Source organism: Cryptomeria japonica, chromosome 1 (assembly GCF_030272615.1).
Source record: "Cryptomeria japonica chromosome 1, Sugi_1.0, whole genome shotgun sequence".
NCBI lineage: Eukaryota > Viridiplantae > Streptophyta > Pinopsida > Cupressales > Cupressaceae > Cryptomeria > Cryptomeria japonica.
This window is the reverse complement of record NC_081405.1, coordinates 400424730-400443090: the sequence shown is the minus strand read 5'-3', so window position 1 is coordinate 400443090 and position 18361 is coordinate 400424730. Positions and strand designations below refer to the sequence as shown.

General features: G+C 35.2%; 1 protein-coding gene across 4 annotated transcripts in view; it reads left to right on the top strand.

The window, feature by feature from the left end:
* LOC131065711 (ATP-dependent RNA helicase eIF4A) overlaps nucleotides 1–8952 on the top strand; it is a 166680-nt gene extending 157728 nt beyond the window's left edge. For all 4 annotated transcript variants that reach the window (XM_058000326.2, XM_058000309.2, XM_058000333.2 and 1 more), the window contains 2 exons: nucleotides 8068–8165; nucleotides 8359–8952. In XM_058000326.2, the coding sequence (XP_057856309.2) occupies nucleotides 8068–8165; nucleotides 8359–8376 (116 nt within the window). In that variant the 3' untranslated portion in view covers nucleotides 8377–8952. The remainder of the gene's footprint in view (nucleotides 1–8067; nucleotides 8166–8358) is intronic.
* Nucleotides 8953–18361: the final 9409 nt, after the last annotated feature.

Below are 18361 nucleotides of genomic sequence, written 5' to 3'. Positions count from 1 at the left end.
ATGATATGGAGAATAGATGGTACGTGACATGTTCAATCTGTCACAACTTTGGTCATGTAGCTATGAATTGCCGGAGAAGAACTAATAGAGGCAATATTGGACCCTGGAAAGCATCTGGAATGGCATGTTTCCATTGTCACAAACCGGGACACATTGCAAGGTTTTGTAGAGCTAGAATGAACCAACTGGTTAATCAGTCTGTTGACCTGAAAGGAAAGAAGGTAGATGTTGAAGAAATGAGAAGTGAGATGAATAAGATATGGAGGATGAAAAGTGAGGAGAAACCATCGGAGGAATCCAATTCTTCACCTGGTGTGGAGAATCCCTCACCGGAAAACTAAGCTATGTTTGAAGCTTAGGGGGAGGATATTGACAGATCTATTTCCAGACTCCCTAAATGGTGTGCGGTAAGTTAAATCTGCATATTTTGATGCAATATGATGTTATGAAGTGATTTTGAATTGGTTACATTTCAAACTTGTAAATTGAATGTGATATGTGAACTGGTAGCAAGTTCTATAGTTGAACGGTGATTAGGGTATGTTCAATCGGTTTAGCATTAAATTGGTAAAAGGAAAATAAAAAGGTGTTTGATAGTCTCATGTTTCACTTAGCATTTTTGAGAGCACATCTGGAGAGCGACAAAAACATAGAAGAGCTTTTGATTGCTACTTTGGAAAAGTTGATAGCGGACCAAGAAGATTGTGGAAAGTGTTAATGTGAAAGTTGATGAGTAGTCTGACAAATTTGATGATACTAGCAAGTCTGATGCAGTAGATGAACAAAAGATAGTGATCCTTGAACCGAAAATTCAAAATGATGCTGAGCAGAACAGTGTGGAGGATGTTGCTCAACCAAAAGATGAAGATGAAGAAGAAGAACAAGAAGAAACTTCTATATCGGAACCGGTTATACGTAGATATGTAATGTTGAATCACTCTGCAGATCAGATAATTGGAGACATGAATGTTGGACTACAAACAAGAAGAAAGATCAGAGAAAGTGCTTGTCTAATTTCCACAGTTGAACCTAAGACAATGAGAGAATCTCTCAAGGATGATGATTGGATAAAGGCTATGAATGAAGAGCTTGATCAAATAGAGAAGAACAACGCTTGGTCACTTGTCCCGAGACCAGTTGATAAAAATGTGATTGGTACTAGTTTGCAAAGGATATGCACAAGAAGAAGGTGAGGATTATGGAGAAACCTTTGCACTGGTTGCTAGACTTGAAGGACTAAGAATGCTAATTGCATTTGCAACATTCAAAAGATTCAAGGTTTACCAAATGGATGTTAAGTCTGCATTTTTTAATGGAATTCTAGAAGAAGAGGTTTACATTGAACAACCGGATGGGTTTGAATTGACTGAAGACAAGGGACATGGTGTGCAAACTTCATAAAGCTTTATATGGGTTAAAGCAAGCTCCAAGAGCATGGTATGAGAGACTCCATTGACACCTGATAAAGATTGGATTTCAAAGAACTAGTGAGGACAACAATATTTACTTGAAGACAGTAGGAGACAAGTTATTGATTGCAGAAGTGTGTAGATGATATCATATTTGGAGGAGATGATGACATGAGTTTAAATTTTGCATAAGAAATGAAAAAGGAATTTGAAATGTCTTTGATAGGCGAAATCAAAATTTTCATTGGTTTGCAGGCCCAATAGATGAAAGGAGGAATCTTTATCAGTTGGTCCAAATATGTAAAGGAGGGATTGAAAACCTTTGGAATAGAAGACTGTAAACCAGGTGGAACCCCTATGGTTACTGGTTGCAGATTATCCAAGGAAGATGATTAAGATCCAGTGAATGAAACTGAGTATAGATCAATGATTGGTAAACTACACTATGTTGTTCATAACAGACCGAACATTGCTCATGCAATTGGTATAGTGGCTAGATTTCAAAAAAATCCTAAAGAGACTCGTATGGTGGCAATGAAGAGAATTTTCAGGTATCTTAGAGGAACTATTGATTATGGATTATGGTATCCATACAAAGGCAACTTCTCTTTGAAGGTGTTCACAGATGCTGATTGGGCAGGTTATATAGATGACCAGAAGAGCACAACCGGTGGTGCATTCTTTCTAGGAGGAAGACTGGTATCCTGGACTAGTAAGAAACAAAGTTGCATTTCTCAGTCTACAACAAAAGCAGAGTATGTTTGCATCTATGAATTGTACTCAAGCAATATGGATGAGACATGTGTTAGAAGGATTCAAGGAGACTATGACAGAACCGGTGGTCATATATTGTGATAATACAAGTGCAATAAAAATTTCAAAGAACCCGGTATTGCATGCTAGAACAAAGCATATTGAACTGAAGTATCATTTTTTGAGAGAGAGTGCAAGAAAAGAAAGTCAGGATGGATAATGTGTCAAGTAAGGAGCAGTTGGCTGATATCTTCACTAAGCCATTGCCTAAAGTGACCTTTGAGTATCTCAGAGGCAAGCTAGGGTTTATACCCCCACTTTAGGTCAACTAAGATGCTGTTGCAGCATCAATCCAGTGGATTAATTGAAGATCTTTCACTGTGGATTGATGAGAAAACGGCTAATCCTCAGGGGGGGCAGCAGAGATGAAGAAAACACTAGCAGCAGAAGATTAATTTGACACTTTGCACCTTTGGCATTGTTGTCAAAGGGGGAGAAGAAAAGTAAGGAGAAGAACAGTTAAGAGCAGAAAGAGAAGAATTGATGAAGATAATGATAGGGAGATTGTTGGCAAATCGATGAAATGAAGATGACTGGTAAAGTTGATGGAGATTGTTGGCTAGATGATGGTGATATAGTTGTAAGTTGTTTGATGACTTTATTTGTGTTGTCATTGAGTGCAACCATGTTTGCTTAGTCATCTAAGTCATCTAGACCTACTGGTATAGCCTAACTGGTAGTGGAACCGATTGATAGCAAGGTGAATAGGAAGAAAGCGATGATCAAGTGACTGGTACACACGATCGGTGAAGAGTTAGACTTTGCGGTTTTTCAGGAGTGTTGAAGATAGGAACATGCACCTATGTTCCAAAGTGCATCAATAGATTCAGTGTATTGAGTGAGTTATGATTGACTGTTGTGAACTCTGTAAAGAAGAATGTGTACTGGTAACAGATCTTTAACCGATAATGATTTAAGGTTTGGCGGTGGATCTTATCATGATCATAACTTAGTGATGACGTGTCAGAATCCGTGTGTAATGATAAGATGGTGTTTGAGTGATCCAGAGGCTTCTGAGAATGATCCAGAACAAGCTCAAAGTGATGAAGTTGGAAAATATCGAAAATCTATTTTTTTGGTATTTTCTACATTTTATTAAATCGCATTTTCAGAGGTCTTCGGAGCCGAATTTGGGGTTGAAAGTGTCGCTAGTCCCTTAACTCAATAAGATGAAGGCCATCGTGTTAAGGGATCGAAATTAGTTCTCTTCAAGACCTTTCCAACGGTGTAACCCTTTTCGAATCCCGAGCTGTGAGCTGGAAGTTATGGCCCCGCCAAGTTGGGGTACCTAAATTCCTAGCTTTTTTGAAAATTTGTAATTTGTTTGTTATTTTATTTTTGCTTAGACTCTTCATTTTCAAATCTATTGGATTCCAGAGACTAATGGAATTCCAAGTGATGTTTAAAACTCAATTCTGGATAATGCTAGGTGACTTTTGATGCATACAACTCTAGCTTTCCGAGTTCTGGCAATTGTATATTTTGTTGAACAATATTTGCAGGTTTCTGCTTATCTAGTATTGTGACGAATTCATCATTGAATTTAGATCATTGAGCGTGTACAAGGATCGAATTTCTTATGAAACAACAAAGTGCTTAGTAGAATGTGACAAGGGTTTGATTGCTTATCAAATCGATGTGCGGTGATCATTCAACTGTGGAAATTGTCTAGAAATTTGTTGTAATGATTTGTAATGTATTTTGGCGGATTGTTTTGCCGCGGTAAATATAAATTCATTGTATTTTGAATGTAGTTAGGGTTATGTAGCCGCCCTAACTGAAAAGTGTATTTAGGGCTAGTTGGAGAAAAGATTTTGTGTCGGTAGTTTGAGAAGGTATTGCCGAACCAGATTGAAGTGTCTGCATGTGTGTAGCAGAGTTATGTTGGAAAGGATCTGTACTAGCAAGCATGGAAGTACTGTAATCAGATCATTTGCCTTGTTGTTCCCTAACAGTTACAACAATTTTAAATCCCTTAACTGTGTAGATCCTAACAAGTCTTATATTGTAAATCCCTTCATCGGGTGGCTCATTAACTTGAGTTTGAAATCCTCTAACAAGGTTACTCCTAATAGGGTAGAGCTCCTTATAGGGTTGAGGCAAAATCCCTTGACCGGGTGACTCCTAACAGGGTCTTCTCTTAACCGGGCATATTGTAAGCTCTTAACTAGCTAGGCCTTTTACCGGGCGCATTCCAAAAGAGTGAAAATATTTTGTGGGTGCTAATTCCCACCGTGGTTTTTTCCCATTTGGGTTTCCACGTGAAAAATCTCTGTGTTCATATGGTGGTTGCATTGTTGATTTGTGCATTTGATATCTTTACTATGTTTGCATAATGATGAACACTTGAGTGAATGGTTTGGTGAATCTGCTTATGAAGATTGTTTGAGTAGTTACTGGTACAGTTTTTTAAAGTATTGCAGAATTGTTTTAGTACTAAGTCACCCCTCTCAGTAATAACTAGATCCTCATAATAACATTTGTACACGGTGGTCATTTGCATGGCCGAGATGCTGCCCTTCTCCACCCGAAGATTCCATCTTCCCAACTTCATTGCCAGTTGCTCTGCTGTGTCCCACGACCACATGTTTAGCATCTCCAGCATCATAAGCCAGAATTACTGAATTCCATTTCTAGATGACATTTTCGCCTTATCTCTCTCTTACTTTAATACTCTTTGTTAAGTGCGAGATTGATGATGAAAGCCTTGTGATTTGATAGGCATTTATAGGCTTCTGCAGTCTGCACATAGGGAGTCAGATAGAATAGGATAGGATGAATCGATCGCTTGGCTTATCCCGTGTCACCAACTATAACAGCCTTTCGTAATTTACTTTCTAGTTCCTCCTCCTGCAAAGTTGACGTGATATTCCCATGGTGCTCTGCTTGCGTTCGCAGACTACACGAGGCTGTTTTTTATCAGACGTTGTAACCTTCTCCTGCCCAGTAATGGTTTCACCGGAAGCGAACGCCTTGTGTTATGATTACTAATCTCCACCATATGTGAAGTGCAACGTGCAGCTATCTTCTCGACCTACTACACGTTGCGGTAATGGTCAACCCTGATCTTGCTCGTCTGCATCTGCAAGCTGCTTAAGGCAGCTGAAGCAAAAACGTAGAGGTAGTAGGCACACAAACGCTACCATCAATATACAATTTTTGTTTCAACCACCTTTTCACCCTAGCTTTGATACCATGTTGCTTATCCACAGGTATCACATATGCAACCACCGCATATCCTTTGACGACACCCTCCCTCCAAGACTCCCGATCAAAGGGATCTATATACTTGGCTAAGGCAAGACAACGAATAGACATGACTCTTATTGGGAGGGTCAAAGTCAAAACTAAGGGGTGCGATATTAATCGGAAAGTTTAACTAGAATAAACACAAGTTGTAATATAAAGTAATTATAACAACTAATACAGCAGTCAAGGGAAAGATATCTCCTGCTGCTATAACATCAACATAGGTAAACTCACCTTTTGTCTACCTGAAACCCTACACTGGACCCACCATCCTCTTTCTCAGTAATCGCCTTTCACTATTGACTTTGCAAAATTTTAATGCTAGAAAACAAAACCCATGTATTTTTGAAGCGTTTACGGCTTCCAAGAAAATACAAGCGATTTAATATACTAGGGCGGAATCTCTCCTATGGTTAACTTTCATTATCTTTGATACTTTTCTATTCTCGAATTCAGATCTGTTGTAGTGAATAATGTTCCTTTGAAGAAGTTTCATTGCCCTTAAATGTCCTTAAAGGTTCATGGTGAAGATCTATTGTAAATGTGTAATCACCTTAAAGATTCAATATTTATATATTAGTCAATTTTCAGGGAAGCCATCCAATAAATTCATTGTTTTTTATGGCAATTGAATACGTTGGCTTACTTTAAGAGAATAACTACACTTTTTTCTAGGGTAGAATTTATCAGCTGAAAATAAACCCATAGAAACCTAAAATGACAAAATAGAAGCAAGAATACTAGTAGAAAGTTCATATTGGCATAGGAAATCAAACCCATATTCAACAAAGCAAAATTAAAAAATTAAAGAATAGAAAGAACGACAAATATTTATATTAATATATTTTTAAAATTGATATTATATATATTAATATTAATATTTGTTATAATTTTGTTATTAAATTATAGTAATATATATGAACTTAATTAATGTTGTGTAAGGTTTGTAGGGTTCCTAGATTATCAAATTTATGAACCCATAGATTTCCTATGGTTTATATATAAACACTCAACCAAGTTACTATCATGGGTGCGTTAGAATAAAACAAGCTAAGCTCTTTGTGCTAGCCAAGATTGTGAAGCAATCATCACTATCTCTTCTGAGATCTAGATTGAGAAGCCCCATGGAATCTAGTTATACTTATTCTGTTTCTTCTCAAAACCTTTGTTTTATCAATTATGTCGTTGTTCTGTTAAAAATCTATAGTATATTTATTAGTAGTTAGGTTGGACATGCTTGGATTTTGCAACAAATTTCATGTGTATAGCGTCTTTAAACTCTACATTGTGTAATAGTTTTGGATTTTGTGTACACAGCAAGAGATATTATACTAAGAATTCAACATATTTAGAAAAATAGCTGACTCCGCAGAAACAGGATATAACTCGTTAAGTTTTGTAAAATTAAAAATCCATACACAAAACAGTGATAAATCATAGATAGAAATGAAAAGAACTAAACAAGAGACACAAACCATTATACAAGTTATATGTGGAGAAACCCTTGCAGGAAGAACCTCCACATCAAAAGAGATCCAAAACCTGCATGAATCCTTCAATTACATCAATACAATTTCTCTCATTTAAAATTTTTTTTAGCACTTCGTTACTTTTTCAGCATGCAAAACAGCTTACTTCACTCCTACTCCAAGCTCTAAATATAGCCAAAAGCAATATTATGGACTAAAACCATGAGCTAAGTGGTCTACGTGCAAAAGATGCGTCATGACATGTGTCCAGGAGTTACATTCATCATTATAGAAGTTCCAAGACTTTTTTCATGGACTTGGCCATCCAACTTCACAAAAGACAAAAACAGCCTACAAGAAGACAAAAATAGCAACTCCTTATGTCCAAAAAAGGCTACTCATTTCTTAAAGTCCAAAATGCTTTCTTACACTTCTTACACTGTCATAGATTCTTCTTACACCACTAAAATAGTATGATTCTTTTCCATGTCATATCAAGTGTCTGAAGGTGTTATTATCAAACAAATCATGCTTTCCCACTCAATGCCACCTCGCAAAGAATATACCAAATGCTTAGAAAATAATATTTAATTATAAAAATATATCTCTTCATATGGGATACTGAAGTTCCCATTCCATGAATCTCAAAGTTATATAAAATAATAATTGACTAATAAGATTTGAAGTTAAAATAAATAGTCATAAGATTAATATCACCAATTCTGATAGACTGAAAGGATACATCATAGATGATTTGAGTCTTGTTTAATTGCCAAGGTACATTTGTATGAGAAAACCTTTTATATATATGACGGTTAAAAGGAGTGTAAATAGAGAAAACCATTTCAAATATTTAGGGGGAGTCACCAATTATTTAATGGGTACCAATGCTATGGAATTTTGGATGCGCCAAGAAGGAAACCCTGAAACTAGTGAAAAAATTGGAAGTGAGCATTGTTTTTCAATTAGCATATTGGGTTGATGATTTATTGCATTTAATTGTTTAGAGCTACTTCTTCACTCTGAATAACTTGGAAACTTATTTAATATGTTATCGATTGAGACGGTATAACTTGGAAACTTATTTGATATGTTATTGATTGAGACGGTAAACTGACCTCCTTCAGGGGCCATTGTTATAAATATGGTTGTTGGAGGAGAAGTAGTAAGTCTAAAAAATATTGAAGAAGGATGCGGCCTTGTAATAGAAGAAATGCCAATTCATGTAAGTTAAATTTTCCCTTACATTTAATAGCTGCCGTTTGAAAGTACTTGGATTAAAAAAAGATGGTATATCATGTAGTTTGTTGTGCATTTTATAATGTTTAGTGACCTCTTAACCCTTCTTCTTATTACAGTGAAGGACAATTCTTATTGACTAGATTAATAAATTAATAAATCGCGGATGCTTGTTGCAGATCTCTGAGCTACTCTGACTAGAAATTGGCACTATGCGCTTAATTATCAAGCATAATGGCGTCCTATAACTACATACATGGTATACATTGCAATAGTACACTGCTGACACTAAGATTAAGCTGACAGCATTGATATCACTGTCAGACACGTTTTGCATCACATGTAGAGAGAGGGAGATTGTTAACGTTAAATGAAATCCCATCACCAGAATATGGCACTGTATTAATTAATTTTGGTAATTAGTGTGTCCCGTGGAAATGGGTTATCACTCCTGTTTTCGTTGTGTGCCATGAAATTTGCTTACCATTGCAGAAAATGGAATCTGAGCTAGTTACCTGGAGCAACTATTTTTAGGACAGGTTGTGAGCACAACCCTTGGAGAGGGGAACTGATTTTGCAGCATCGACTTTAATAGATTATTGCCAAATGAAAATTTATATATCATAAAAGCAATTTAAGGTAATACCGAGGGACCAAAAGTTCGATCGTCTATGGGACCATTTACTGCAAGAGGCTCTTTTCTTGACATAACTATTTATCTTCCTGTTCTACTTCACTTTGGTCTTGTTCTAAATACTTTGTGTTGACATCCATTTTGATCTTATCTACACATAAGTGGACGTAAAACCTAAAACAATTCCTCTATTCACCTAACTCAATCCCTATTATTAGGACCACATCTTTGGATTGGATTAAGGGTGTGATTCTATAACTAGGTATGAATCACACCTACAATATTATCCTTCCAATTCAAATGATTTTTCCTACCTTTACAGGGAAACTCTTTCAAAAATTCTAAATGTTTCAAATTGAGTGCCTTGGATTGTGTATTTAATAACAAGACCTAATCTACATTTGTAATATTATGAGGATCATCAATCAAGGGAGATCAAGTAGAAACATTAAACATTATCAAAACATATTGAAAATTGTAGCATATAAAATAACATTGCAATTATTATACTACACTCAGGTGAAAATGGAATTTCGTACATAAAATCTTTTCATGGAAAATCCCTAAATGCATTTCTTAGCACCACATTTTGTTTAGCACCAAGAATTAGTGAAGGTGATTGGTTGATAATGTAGATCTTGATAAAGGAGTAAATTGTGTGGTGCATAAGTGCCCACAAACAAATTTGTGCAAATTTATCCTTGATTAGTCTTTAAATAAAAAAGTAGAAGCATAACAATCTAACAAGTGCAAGTATAATTCTTAATTTCAAGATTCAATTTTTGGCTATAACACAGCCAAATTTTCAACATTAATGACATGAATTTTACTAAGAGTTAATCATATCTTCTATTCCCCATATCATTTATCATTTGCATTTCAATCTTAATTTGGGATCTTATTACTAATTAATTAATCATTATTTAGACATTGAGATTTGCATCAATTAGTGAGGACTTAAAAGAAAAATTGCTCTATCAATTAGATCTTAGCATGTAAGATGTAATTTGTTTAGATTTACGAAATTTTCTATTAGACACCATACCCTTCTTAGAAAATCTAAAACATTTTGATTTATCAACAAAATATTCTACACTTTATGAACCATTAAAGGTGTTGGAGCCTTGCTTCACATGCCTCAAAATGTAAATTTTGAATTCTTGGTACACCTTGTTGTAGTTGCCTTGTGTTAACCCACTAGCTATAACCAATTTGAGGTAATCTAAGTGATTTTTCCCATTGTCAAAAATTGCCTAAGTGTTTCCTTCATCACCTCTTTTATGCTTATCAATGTGTTGGATCTTGCAAAATCTTGAAAAGTGTGGGAATTTGTGTTACTTAAATTCTTAAGTTTGTGCAAAGTTACCGAACTTACAAGCATATGGGGTTTCCCTTATCAAAGTACCTTTTCTCTAGCACCTGTGAAACCCAAAATCTTAACTATTTGGCTTGAACTTTTCCTATAGTAGATTTTTAGGCTCTCCCTTGAATAGCTTTCCTTGGAACCCACAAACTCCAAAGCTTGAAGATTTTCCCCTTAGCACTTAAGTTACTTCTTGCATTAGAGTTTGCCTTCCCCAAGTACCATTTTCAAGCCTAAACATGAGTTTCATTACCATGATTCTATTTAACTCCAATCCTTGATTCTATTGACTAAGTACTTTGTTGAGATCACACATTTAGCCTTATTTTTGTTTAGGTGCCTCTTAAGAATCATTATCAATTCCTGACTTCCAATCCTTTTTACTAAGTTACCTATCGAAGGTGGAGTTTTGACTATCCCTTTCCCCAAGTAGCCATTCCTTGGTCCTCCAATCTTTGAAACAAACTCTAAATCTCTTACCAGTAGTACCCAAATTTGATGCTACAAAATCCATCTAAGTCCTCATTCGATTCACTGAAGTAAGTGGCTAAGGAAAAGAGAAGTTTTCAAGTTCAAATTATTAGAAGTTTGGACTTGTTCTTATTGGAGTACATGTTTTCAGTATCCCTAAAGCCAAAATTCCAACATTTTTTTCTAATGTAATTTTTTTTTAGTTAGAGATGTGGGAGTACTCTTAATGTGGTACTAGATATGAAGTATTCTCAAACTTTGATATTAGAGTCTTTGCATTGCATTACAATATCGAGATTGTGAGTTTGAGATTGCCCCTTGTTTGCAAGCCTTATAGGGTGGATTTGTTGTCTTCTTTAACCTTGAAAGAAGAGAATTTTAGTGGCGAGTAATCGCCAATTGGCAAATATTTGGTATCAGACATTTCAAAAATGGCGAACAAGTTGGACCATTTGAGGTGGCTGGATCGCCCCGATTTTATAAATTTTCAGTCAAATGCATTTCAATTCACCTTCATTTTCATTAATTATTTGTAACGATTTAAAGATTTTGGCAATAGAGTTTAGGTCTTCACAATGGTCTATTTAATATTTTCGCCTGAATTTTCGAAAGTGTGCCTTAATTCACCGACGTAATTTGCCAATAGCCATCAATAGTTCAATTTTGCATGAGGACCCAATTTGCTCAACATTTTGGAAGAGTGTCTTAATTCTTCCCAATATTCACCAATACCATTAATCGTTCAATATTGTGGGAGGATTGATTTCACCAATTCTCTTATAAGTCCATCCCAATGGACAATCCATAATCTCCTAGTAAATTACAACGTATATGCTTTTTCGATATTTCATTCGCCCTATGTTTTCATAAGGCGTGTTAGCATTAAGTGGGATTCACCAATTTTTTTGTATACCATTTAAAATTCCCACAATATTCACCAAATATGGATTGGTATAAGATTCTATGAAAGATCAAATTTATTTTTACACAATTTGGTCGGTTCGGAGCTCTCAAATCGGATCAATAGCCAGGTTATAGACATGAACAACCATTGTTGTATTGCCATCTACTAGTGCTTTGTGCTACTCTATGAGAATCTAAAGGTAAGTGAACATTTCTTTGAAGTGTTATAATATTATTCATCTCGATCTGTTAGCAATTTTGAGATCATTCTTATTGAGTAGGGAGACCTCAGACATCTAGATTCTAGTCCCTAGGGGCAATGAATCTTATAGTCTATTATTGTTTCTTAATAAGTAGATAGTTTTTTGGTAGCCTTTATTTCGTCAGACATGTCGAGCAGGAAGAAGGGTAAAACTCTTGAATGTGGTGAAGGCCAAGAGTGGGCAGCAAAACGCAGAACCTTAAATTCGTACTCTAGCAATGTTTGTGGTAAAAAACATGATCATGAAGGTACATCATCACAACTACCACAACCACACTCACAACTTACATCGAATATTGAAGGTGGCGAATGCGATATCTCAGATGACAATGAAGAAGATCTGGTAGATACCCAGGGTAGCGGGAATGTGATAATCAACCTGGATGACAATGTCATGGATGATGATGATGATGCAGGAAAGGGGAAAAGAAAATCCAAATAAAAAATATGTCAAGAGTGGCATGCAGCGAGACATTTTGAAATTGATTGGGTATCAAAGTATCCGTTCATTGAACCAGTGGAGAATCCGAACAAAGGTGACCCTCCAGTAGAATGCAGGTGTAAGATTTGTAGTTGGAAATGTAAAAAGAAGAAGAGGTTGCAGTTGAAGCTTGACACCATTGAAAAACATGTCAGCAAAGTTTACGAAAAGCAAATCATAGATGGAATTGAAAAATCGGTGATAAGATGGAAAACAAATGAGCAATGTCAACATGTTAAGTGTGTTTTAGAATATGATGCACATTTGAAAAGATAGGTAAAGCTCGCTGAATCTAGAGGCTCTCTTGAAGCTATTTTTGGAAAGGCAATGTTAGTAGCACAACTGGGAAAGTGTTCAGTTAAGTGTTGTTTTTCATATTTTAACCACAGGGCATCGTCCTATGACAGACTACCCAAAAATTAGTACTTTATTATACTTTTTGGGTGTTCCTAACTTTCCTAACAATCACTAGTCACTAAATAGTGGTTGCGAATGGGCAAGTTGTCTTACTGAGATTGAAAAACAAGATATAAAAGGAAAGAATTAGAGAGTCAAACTTTATTGCCTTGTCTTTCGATGAAGTTACGACAATAGATAATATGTCTTGGGAATATGCATGTTTATATTGTAAAGAATCATCTTCGCCAACCTCATCTACTATGTGTTTCTAAATTGAAGGAGAGTGCAACAACAGAAACTCTATTTCAACTAGTTAAGAATTGGTATGGATGATTTGACAATTGCAAAAAAGTTGGTATGTGTAGGAGTGGATGCAGCTTCAATAATGCAAGGTCATAAGAATGGTCTTTGCATAAAGCTACAAACTTCTTGTTCGCCTTACATGGTTGTCATTCACTACATGACCCACATAATAAATCTAGCTTTTAAAATTGTGAGCAAGTATCTTATAGTAATAAATGTCGAAGATTTAATCAGAGAGCTCTACTCATACTTCTGTTGAAGTCCCAAATGGTTTTTGGAATTTCAAAATTTTGCTGATGGAATAACCGATGGGAACAAACTTCTTAAGGATGTCGATACCAGATGGATCTCCTTGCATGGTCTAGTGCATCAAGTTTATTCAGAATATCGATCCTTGATTGGAGTAATGTACGAACATCGCCATACAATAGACAAAGCTATTGACTAGCTTCGTAGGTTATGTGATATAGAGACAATCCTAACTTTAGTAGGTCTTCTCCCCATGCTAGAGGAAATGAACCATATTGTGAAAAAAACCCAAGAAAGAGCTATGTATATTGCAATATATGCTAAGATACGTAAAATGACACACGACTCTCGATAATCTTTATCAATTAGAACAAACATTTGTAGATGTAAAATTTGCTAGCTCGTAGACATTGACAGATTTGAACAATCCTAACAATGTTTTTTCAATTTAATGCAAACGGGCAGTTATGTGTTAGTGTACATGGATTTGAGATACCAATGCACCACCTTGCCACGATCACATAACCAGGAAAACACTCTAAGAAGCAAGAAGTGTCACAAGGGAAGATTTGAGCAATATTGTTGATTCTGATTGCTAGTCTGAAGAAAATTGCCTGTTATGTTTCTTCAAAAATTAGAAAATGATTCCCTTGTGATGAGTTACTTGAAGCCATGTCTATTGTGTTTCCTCAATATTGGGAACTCAACAATCAAGATGATTCTCATCATAGGATAATGACTTTGATAAACCTTTTTTGCAAATTTGTAGAAATCAATGGACAAACTATAGAAGAAATTCTAAATGAAGCAATTCTTAGAGAGCAATCATTCCGTTTTGCATTAACTATGAGGCATTATTTTGAAGAATCAAAAAATGCGGAGAACCCCTTAGAAGATAGATCAGTAACAAAGGTTTGGACAAAGATAGGTTAGAGTGTACAATTGGTTGATTCATTATCGGAGTTTCTCAAACTTGTTGATTTATGTCAAAACATGATATTGGGTTTGGTGGAGGATGAGAGAGTTTTTAGTGCTTTGGGGTTCTTAAAATCAAAGATAAGGAACAAACAAGACAAGAATTTTGAAAAATTTCTTGCACCTGTATACATTGAGGTATAATGTCTGAAGTTTTCAATGAGAGAGCACTGAGAATTTGTAAGTCCAAAATTGAAAGAAAAGGGTTGGGCAACACTTCAAACCAAAGTGTGACAATGGACAGTGACAAAACAAATGCCAATGACACGTACTACTAGAAAACACAGACAACAATCAAGGAAGCTCTCGATTTGATGATCGAGATGATGGGATGATTCGGCAAATTTAAGAGATTTAACACTAAAGTTACTAGGTATTTATTAAACTTTTGGTTACATATTGCATAATGTATTTCATCTGTCACATTACAAAATCCTAATTGTGCTTGATGATATTTTATGTTTATGTCAATCTCATTTAATGTTGATATGCAATAGCATTTTTCATATGTCTATTTACAAGTTAATAAATTAACGTACTACTATTGTTCAGTGTTCAAGAACAAGGTTGCATTAGTAATTATTTATTTGATAATTTTGATTTAACATTCAATTATAAAAAAAGTGTAGTGTTGCATTAGTAATTACATCATGATCATGGAGACTGTTAATTGTTTTAGTATAAAAAAATATGATTAATATTTGATATCAACCATAACATCAGATGAATTTTTCCAATTGTAACTTACTACTTTCTCTTGTAATACCCTAAAATTGGTCATCTAAACCATGGGCCCCTAATCTCGACAACATCACCAAGGTCCTAACCAAAGGCAATTAAATCAACTTTGAGCACATTATTAATTCTTCAATCATCAAATGTCATATGGTAAATGAATTACTCAATATTAATTAAATATTTATTTAATTAATTGAATCATTCCAAGAATATCATTTTGATCAATTATCCTATTTAATTTATTAAATATCCTAGCATATTTAATTAATTAATAAATTTGTCATTTAATCATGCAAAAGAGGAATTAATTTGAAAATAGAATAAACGAATTGAGAGAGAAATCAAACTTGAGATATTATTTCTTTCTTCTAAATTGAGAACTTGAAATCAGAAAAAAAACAATTAAAAAGGATTATTAATTGTTTTCTCTAAAATTAGAACTCAAAGCTTTTGAGAAAAAAAAAAAGTTTAGTTGCGTTAAAAAGACTATTTTCTTGAATAAATAAAAGAATTATCTATTTTTATCACAAATGCATGGAATTAATTAATTCTTATTTCCAATGCAACTTGAACTTCTAATCTGAATGCATTTCAATTAAACTATAATTGGAATCTATCTCAAAGTTGACTAAACTTGATTTCTCAATTATTTCAATTAATTCTAAATTGTGCTTTTTCTTGATCTCTCTTGTAATTCTCTATAAATTCAGCCTCCAGCTCTCATTCAAATCACCCCAGAGATATTTGAGAAACACCTTGGAGATTATTATTATGCCGATTTTGCTCTGGAGTCATTGAAGATATTGTGCTTGTTTTTTGAGATTATTGCATCCATATTTAGCCTTTTCCATATTTAGTTTATTCCATATTTCTTGAATCCATCATTGCTTGAATTATTCATCCATCTTGCATTCATATAGCTTAAAATCATGCTCATATAGATTAAATCCTTCATCTTGGTGTACTCTAGTCACTGGTATTGCTTATAAAAATCTGAGAACAATCTTATACTTGCATCTTTTAGAAGGCAATTAGTCGCTTTGTTATGGTTTATTATTTATTGTTTATTGATTTACTAACCATAGATGTAATGACTTAATTGAAGTGTTGTGCCTGCAGCTATCAGACCTTATTTCACTTTTTCACACACATCTCTAGCACCCATCGTGGGGCAGAAGACTACATTTTTCAGCCTCCAAGATTGATTGCTTATTTTTTAAATTTTTTTCGGATTTTAGTTCATACAAGTTTCATGATTTGTCGTACGACAAACTGCAGATGTCATACGATCTGGTAAAAATTGTCGTACGATTATGTATTTTCTTGGTTAAAACGCAGATTTCATTCTTCAATTTTCTAATTCAATTTTGATTATACTAATGACTGACCTTGGCTGTTTATCTGTCTATCTGAGAATTTTTCACAGCCTAATCTGGTTTTGCAGAACGCTTGTCGAAGAATATGCTTGTCGCACAAAGACAATATGACTACTGATTCGTTGTCTTTGCAGGTTGCCTGAGAAGAATCGACTAAACATCGTGTATTCTTTAAATTCATTTTTAGGAACCTAACGTGCTATCTGGTTAAAAAACAAATCTATATTTCGTGTTTTAAGTAAATTCTGAGAGGTAGGAGAGTATGCTCTTGTCTGTATAGACAATCAGAAATCCAGACCCTTGAGGTATTTTCTTTAAGTTTGAGATTTGTACATCTTAAGCGGGCCTGCCCTCCCGAGGAGCTAATAACTCTTAAAGCCTTTAGGACCGGCCTGAGGGGAACGACCCAAGTGAGAAGGGCTAAATGCCAAGTACTCCAACCCACTATAAAATAAACGTGATTTGATGAAAATCAAGTCAACGATAGTGCTCGGGAATAGCTCTCCTATGTACCTTCGGGTATATTAAACCTTGGTTTTCAAGGCTGGGAGACCTCTTAATTGAGTTTATACCTCGACGCGTCGAACGAACCCCTTACTAGTTCCAATTCAAATTAGAAGCTACTCGGTTCACCTCCGAAAAGGGGGATAATTTTTGTGCAAGAGAGATAGTAACTCTCCCAAGATACTTGTCATTTCGTGCCCCCATTAGCATTTGGAGTCGGCTAATATGATGTTGAGAATCCATTGCATGAGACTTAACGACCGTATTCTGATTAGCTATTGAGTGTGTACCTGAGTCTACAAGCAAAGGTTTTCTTCTCTCACCAAATTCCGTAGGGTTTGCATGCTGTGATTGGAGTTATTATTCATACTACATGTTTTTTGTGTTTTTCATCTTTGAAACTAAAACTGAAATACCAAAAGTGGAGAAAACAAGAAACAACTCAGTGATCAAAAACTTTGTCCATGTCAAAACTAGTCTATCCCAGTTGAAACTCTATCCAAAACTAGTCTATCCTAGTCAAAACTGTCCATGTCACAAACTAGTATACCTTAGCTGTCAAAAACTCTGTCTACCTCTAAACTGCTCATCGTCAGTCAGTGATCAAAACCTAGTCCATCTCAAAACTGGTCATACTCAGTCATTGAAAACTCAGAAATTTACCTTTGTCCAACAAACAATCGTATGATTCCTTTGATTTATCGTGTGGTTTCATATTTTGTGTCGTATGAAATTCCATCAGTCCTAACAGTCTGTCGTTTGAGCCTACATCCTGTATCGTACGAGTCCTGATTGTCTGTCGTCCGATTCTGAGAATTGTCGTTTCATCCCGAATCCTGTGTCATATGATAAAACATTGCATTGATCAGTCTGTCATTCTAGACATACCCATCTGTCGTATGGTATAAGGCAGCAACTCGTACAAAACATTGTTTGTTATCATCCTGAAGCTTTTAAATTATCGTCTGGTCCTGAGAAACCTGTCGTACGAATCTCTGATTTTGTCAACCCAGAACAGTCAAACTTGCCTAAAACAGTCTACAACGAGCATCAAACTGGTTATCATCATCTTGAGCATAAACAAATCAAAACAATGTACCTTTGCCATTTGTGTTGCACATTTTTGTCGATCATCTTTCAGCTAGTTCAATCAACTACATATCAAACCTAAGTCACTTAGATAAACGTCTTATACAAAATAGATCTTTCCTGAAACCAAACCGAGTTTTAGTCACTTCTCTCGGATCAACTTAGATAAACATCTTATACAGGATAGATCGTCCCTGAAACTAGACTAAATCTTAGTTGCTCCTCTCAAACAAATACTTTAACTGAACAACTAGCTCTAAATTTGATCTTGACTTCTGCATCAGAAACAACTTTAGGTCACATCAATCAATAAAAATGCCGACTCAAACCTGAAGCTCTTCTAAAAATTCTGACAAAAGTAAGAAGCCCATGACTACCTTGGCTCAACAAATTCAAGTTCTCAAGAGAGAAATATATGACATTCAAGCTCAACGA